Consider the following 6,742-nt stretch of genomic DNA (forward strand, 5'->3'; position numbering starts at 1 on the left):
CAATGCACACACACACACACACACACACACACACACACACGCACACACAGGCACACCCAGACACGCACACACGTCCACACCCGCGCATGCCTTCTGGGGCCTTTCCATTCAATACGACAAACAAATGCCTGCCTCACTGACGCTTACCAAGTTTATACTTTTATTATACTCTGAATAGAGATGATATTTAAAGAGCAAAGAAAATGACTATACAAAGGAATTATAGAACATTCATTTACATACGGGATATATTCTTTACAATATAAGAAAAGTAAAAATATCCCGTGCCGCGGAGCGGCTGGGCCCGTGAGCCGTGGCCGCTGAGCCTGCGCGTCCGGAGCCCGTGCTCCGCAACGGGAGAGGCCACAACAGGGAGAGGCCCGCGTACCGCAAAAAAAAAACAAACAAAAAACAAAAAACGTAGCAGCGCCTATGATCAGTACCACACATTATTATTAAATTCTTAGAACCTCTGAATACAATTTTCAAAAGTCTCTGGACAGAAATCAAACTATAATCCACTGATCCATAAACGATCCCCTTCAAACTCCCCAATGCACACACACACACACACACACACACAGGCACACCCAGACACGCACACACGTCCACACCCGCGCATGCCTTCTGGGGCCTTTCCATTCAATACGACAAACAAATGCCTGCCTCACTGACGCTTACCAAGTTTATACTTTTATTATACTCTGAATAGAGATGATATTTAAAGAGCAAAGAAAATGACTATACAAAGGAATTATAGAACATTCATTTACATACGGGATATATTCTTTACAATATAAGAAAAGTAAAAATATCCGCTACTAGGTAAGGCAGATAAGGAGACATGATGAGGTCTTTGATGCTGAGGATACACACGGAGACCCTTAAATGCGGTGTGACTTAACGCAGTTATAGGTTAACACTGGAGGAATACAGCATCGGTTAATGAGCAGGGAAACAGGCCCTGGCTGTGACACCGGTGGGGTGCAGTCCTCGTGCAGGCCCCAGGACAGTACCCCCGCGCCCACGGGCACCCCAGAAGCCAGATGCCTGCGGATGTTCCTTTTCCACCTGCCGCAGAGTCAGTGTCGGCGGTGGGGCTGCCTGAGGTCTGAGCACGAAGTTCATGGCCTCGTCTTGTTCCATTTCATGCATATGTAACACGCTGTCGTACCAGCTCCTCAGAAGACAGGGAACTGGCTTCCTTTCATTCCACCTCAGAGGGAGCCATTTGCTGGGAGGACACCTGCTGATGCCCTTGACTCCTGAGAGTCAAAGTCTCGGCCGCCAGTCAGTTTAAAAAGCAAATGTCATGGCTTGCATGCTCTGGACGAGGACGGCCTCTGTGATTGGGGTGGTCGATGTTTCTCAGCCCCGCACCCCTCTCTTGCCCTGATTTCTACATGAGCCCTCTCTTCCTTCGTCAGAAGGATACGGGACCTGGCCTGCGGTCCCTGGGTCAAATCTGGGGACAAGCATCTCAGGAGGAGGCCCGTCTGGGGGACAGCACAAGCCTCCGCTCCCCTTGGCTGAGTTCTAGCCGTGAATGAAAAACGGAAATGCTAGACACCCCCAACCCCGGGTACCAAGGCATCAGGCCTCTGGAAGATGCCGGCGCGTTCTCCTTAGCCAGGCCGCCCTGAGTCAGGGAAGAGGGTCCGCGAGGACCAAGGCAAACGTTTGGCACAGAAATGAGGCACTTGTGCTGGTGCGCCAGTAGGAGCTAAACCGCGGCCTCGCCCACCTGCTTCCCGCGCACGCTCTCTCACTCATCCACGCGCACAACGCCCACCGCGGTTCGGCCAGTCCCACCTCTGCTGTCGCCGAGTCTGTCTCTGCCCCGCTCGAAAACAGAATCCACGAAGCACGTTTCCAAACGCCAGTGTGGTGGCCGCCACAGCGATTCCTGGTGTTTGAAGAGCTGGTGCTTGACTGGGGAGGTGGAGGAGACGGGCGGTTCACGGGGGATGGAGAGCCATGGTGCAAGTGTCTTGGGTGACGGGGAAGGAGACCGGGGCCTCTTGCTCTGGGATCTTGCAGGACCGTTGGCTTCTTCTCCCAAACCTCTGACCACTGACGGATTCAGGTGGACAGACCGCGGCTCTGCAATATGCACATCAGCTTCAAGAGCACAGCTGATTAGGTGGCTTAGATGATGCAGAAGAGCTGAAAAACAGCGCGGAAGGACTGAGGCCCCTCCTCATCCTCCCCCTGCTCGGGTGCCAGAACACACGGGTCCCAACAGGAGCCAACAGGCGGGGTGGGGACAGACAAGGGCCCCCTCAGGTCAGTGGTTCTCGGGGTGATCTCTCCCAGGCCCCCGGCTGGCCGAGGACAGCGATGTGGGGGAGGGCTGAGTCTCAAAGTAAGCGTGTCCCACCCCTCAGGACCCTCCCCCCAAGCAAGGATGTATCCACAGCCTGGAAATGACACACGGACGGTCAAGCGTTCGGGAAGGCTGCTGGAGGCAAAGCCAGCTTTCGGCAGCCGCCCGCAGGCAACGACGGCCCACGGAGCGGCCAACGGAGTCCGCGCCACCCGTCTTGGTGCGTCCGACACGGGGACAGATGCCCCTCCCAGAGCCCCGGCTCGGCAGGCGGCAGCATCTGGACACCAGTACAGCACAGCAATGGCAAACTGTTATCATAAATAACTTGGCATTCAGTAAAATATAAATTACATGGAAATGGGGGTTACTCCTATCTTCTCACCTTCCCCTCTCACGGCCCAGGGTGCCATTCAGACGAGGTATGTGAGCAGAGGTGGGGAGCCGTCCCCACGCTCAGGCTCTGGCCTCACAATGACCGCGTGACCTCCCTCGTCCTCACCGCCTATCACATCGTCCCCTTGTCCATGAGGCCCCAGTGCCCCGGGAGAGCCTGACCCGCATGAACCTTCATCCAACATGCCTCCCCTTCTCAGGTTAATCAGCACCTCTGTCGTGGGAGGACAGAGGCCCTGAGGTGCCCGCTGGACAGGAGCCCTCTGACATGGCAGTGGCGAGGCACAGCCGGTCACTCAGGGCCTCTAAGGAGCGGGCGGGCTCCCCTCCTTCCCACAAACACCAGAGTTCGAGGAACACGGGTCCCCACATCTCCTTGCATGGTCCTTTCCTGCATGGGGACCGGGCGGGCACACCCGATGCCCAACTTCCTCCACCTGGAAAGCACTGGGCTACAGAAATGCGTCCGTGAGCAGTGGCTCTCAGCTAAGGCCAGCTGGTGGCGGGGTTGTTTGTTTGTAAGGTTGGAGGAGCCCCTTTCCCTCCTGGGCCTGGAACGTCAGGGTCACATAGGCCCTTCTGGAGTCTCCAGGCTGTGGGGGGCTCAAATCTTCTTAGGGGAGCCGATCATGACCTTGGACACGAAGTTGACGATGGCGCTGGCCGGCTGCTCGGGGTCATGCTCTGCAAACAGGTGGCACACGTTGTCGGTGGCGCTGCCCTGCTTCCGGGCCACAAATCCAAAGACTCTGCAAAAGGAAAGCCGGGTCAGCGCGCCAGCCGGGTCCTGTCCGCCCCACAGGATACAAACCTCCGCTTCCTGTCGCACCGTCGCCACCTCTAACCTCTGCTTCTCCAAAATCTCAGGGGCCGAGTCCCCTGCCGGACACCTCCAGACGCAGGTCTGCGTCCCCTCCGCCTCGCAGACCCTGCAGGGAGGACGCCGTGCCCAGACCTCACAAGGGAGGAACCTGAGGGGCAGGACCGAGGAGTGCCGGTCACGGGTCTGGGACCTGAACCAAAGCCGCTGCTCCACGCGGCTGGGATCGCCGTGAGCCAGAGCTGGGGTGGCCTGGGGGGCTCCTACCACTTTATCAGATGCCAAGACAAACGGCAAACGTGAAATTGGAATCCTAGGACTGGACCCCTGCAGTTAGACATTTGTGGTAATTAAATTCAGGTGACGCAGAGGACGCCCACCTGTGGGAACGCAGACAGCTCTGGAGGGTTCCGAGGCCGCGTGGCCACCGCGGAGCCTGGGCCAGGGCAGAGCCGTGCTCCCGCTGGGCTGGGAACCAGCGAGCCCACTGCACTCACGCGGCCCTCCTTCCCACACCCCGGCCCCAGTGCCGCTGCAGACTGTACCCCTCTCCTCAATGGCCAGAAACGCTGCGCAATCTCTTCACGCTGTTTATACCACATTTTATGGGTCACAGGCAAGTACTGCTCATTCAGAGAAGAGCAAGCAGAAGAGTGAACCCTTCGCAGGCCCTTTCTGCATAAAGAGAACGCTTTCATTTTTTTTTTTTTTTTTTTTGCGGTACGCGGGTCTCTCACCGCTGTGGCCCCTCCCCCTGCGGAGCACAGGCTCCGGACGCGCAGGCGCAGCGGCCACGGCTCACGGGCCCAGCCGCTCCGCGGCACGTGGGATCCTCCCGGACCGGGGCACGAACCCGCGTCCCCTGCATCGGCAGGCGGACTCTCAACCACTGTGCCACCAGGGAAGCCCAACTTTCATTTTTGTTTAACGCCAAACGCACTAACACAACATTGTAAATCTATACTCCAATAAAAATTTTTTTAAAAAGGCCAAACCCAAACCCAAACCCATCGGCATTATTTAGACATTTTCCTCTTTGGAAATCTGGGGCAGAATTCAGCTTTGGAGGCGAGCGTCTACTAAGAAAGAATGAAGACAGGCTGGCAACATACCTTGAGCAAGGGCCGTCTGTGATCCACCTTGCAAATTACAGAATAAGAGAAGAGTCCCGTTAATTTCTTTACTCACTTAAAAAGCAAAGGAAGCACAAGCATTGCTTAGTACAGATACAGACGTCTTACTTCCTGTCTTGTGGATCCAACGCACAGAAGATCACGCTACTCACGGGGTAGTGCCTCCGAAAGAAGAGCCTGCGGGGACACGGGAGAGGGAGGGCCCATTACTGGGGTTTTGCAGTGACAATGCTGCCCTGGGCAGAGCCCCATGAGGAGGTTCGGGGGGGCAGAAGCCTATTTTATGCTTTCACTGGTGGTCTGGAGAGAAGAGCAGAGTGTACGTTTGTTAGAAATCAGCAGACCTACGCAGCCGGCCAGAGTCGTTCCGGGAAGAGTCGGCGCTAGGAAAGGAGCGCGTCTCGGGGTGAAGGGAGGCACCTTGCAGAGTGAAGGGGAGGAACTGCCAGCCGGGTGGAGGACGGGATCAAACTGAGCGAGGCCCAACCTTCCTGCGCTCATCCCAGGAAAACACCAACTGTCTAGAGCCCTAGCAGCTGCCTGTGAAGAGGGCATCTGGTACAGACCGCCACTCTCCCAGGACAGGAGCCAAGTCAGCCCCAACGAGGCATCTGACGGCATGTTGTACACTGTCAAGGGCTGTGCACGTGAAACCCACTGGGAGGTGCTACTAACGCCGGGCCAGCACAGCCGCTGGGGGACCCACCAGAGGACTCCTCTGTCCTCGGTCCCGGCTCCGGTAACACGTCTTTTGTTTCACTGCCAGCCCTCCCCGCTCCTCTGAGCGTGGCCTGCCCTGTGTGCCCCACTCCAGCTGGGCAAGCGCCCTCTCCTCTTCGGGGAGGTGGTATCCCCAGAGGCTGGTGGCTTTGATCTGGGCAAGGAGAAAGCTCATCAGGAGAAGGAAAGAAAGAGGCCGGCGTACGGGAAAGGCACAGGCAGAGCCGGGCATCTTTCAGCGGGGACACTGAGGACACAGCCTCTTTTGTCCAGCATCAGCCAGGCTGAATGCGCGTACCATCTCCTGCAACAGGGAAGATCCTGAGTGCCACGGACGCGGCCCACCCCCATGGGTTTATAAGGACACAGGGAAACTAGAGATACAGAAAAAGCACACAGGTAGCAGGAGAAAATAGAGAGGCTGTGAAGGAAGGAGCCGTGCTTTCCTGCCCGACCCCGTGTCCACGCTTCAGCCGAGCCGTACCGGCACCTGCCCGTGGATATCTCATTCGAGTCACTGACATCCCAAGACGGTTACCTCAGTGCAGCCCGAGAGGTGAGGAAACCGAGCGCATGGCAGGAGGAACGTGCCACGGCGGCCCGTCGGGCAAAGCGCGGGGAGCAAGGACCCCGATCTGAGCGGCAGGACCCACGGCCCACCTGACACTCCACCCCCGCTTCATCCTGAGAGCAGGGGGTCGGGGACCCTCCCAGGCCCGGACTAGCTCTGGAGCAGGGGCCGTGGCAGGAAGAGCTCCAGGGCGCGGGGGTGAGCGCTGCCCCGCCGGCTGGTGCGGGGACTGGCCGCCTGCCCCCTGAAGCTCCGGCCACCACGCGGCTTTGAGGGCCGCTGACCTGGCTTCCTCATTCATCACAGCAGGCTGTTTCCATAACAAATAAACAATAACTGCCTCTGAAATGCCTTGGATCCTGAGGTCAAAGGCCCTGCTCCTGGGAGAAGCGCGTGCCGCTGTTCCGTCCACGCACCCGACCCTGCTCTGTGCTCACCTGGAAACTGAAACAGCATCTACTGTCTAGATGTTCAAATGTTGTTAACTAAGATATAACAATATACAATATCTAGATAATAGTTAATAATTAACATTAATTATTCTTATATACTGTATTATTATTACATAATAATTAACATTATCTAGATACTGAAATAATACCTATCAAGGTCACACTCTCACCTGAAATGGATGACCGACGAAACAGAAGCAAAGATGGGTGGATTCTATCATCGTCTGAGTGTTTTTACAGAAATGACAAAAGATTTTTGCATTTGCAAATTACACACACACACACGTGTGTGTGTGTGTGTGTGTGTGTGTGTGTGTATGGGTG

The 6,742-nt window shown here is 56.3% G+C and overlaps 1 protein-coding gene across 3 annotated transcripts in view; it reads right to left on the bottom strand.

The window, feature by feature from the left end:
- Nucleotides 1-658: 658 nt before the first annotated feature.
- TNS3 (tensin 3) overlaps nt 659-6,742 on the bottom strand; it is a 58,440-nt gene continuing 52,356 nt past the window's right edge. For 2 of the 3 annotated variants that reach the window (XM_028490250.2, XM_055085115.1), the window contains exons 10-12: nt 4,784-4,852; nt 4,655-4,681; nt 660-3,471 (exon numbers count right to left, since the gene is read on the bottom strand). In XM_028490250.2, the coding sequence (XP_028346051.1) occupies nt 3,327-3,471; nt 4,655-4,681; nt 4,784-4,852 (241 nt within the window). In that variant the 3' untranslated portion in view covers nt 660-3,326. Of the gene's footprint in view, nt 3,472-4,654; nt 4,682-4,783; nt 4,853-6,742 lie in introns of all 3 variants that reach the window. The other variant, XM_028490252.2, reaches the window with a different exon arrangement.

The sequence above is a fragment of the Physeter macrocephalus genome, chromosome 5, assembly GCF_002837175.3.
Source record: "Physeter macrocephalus isolate SW-GA chromosome 5, ASM283717v5, whole genome shotgun sequence".
NCBI classification, from domain to species: Eukaryota; Metazoa; Chordata; class Mammalia; order Artiodactyla; family Physeteridae; genus Physeter; species Physeter macrocephalus.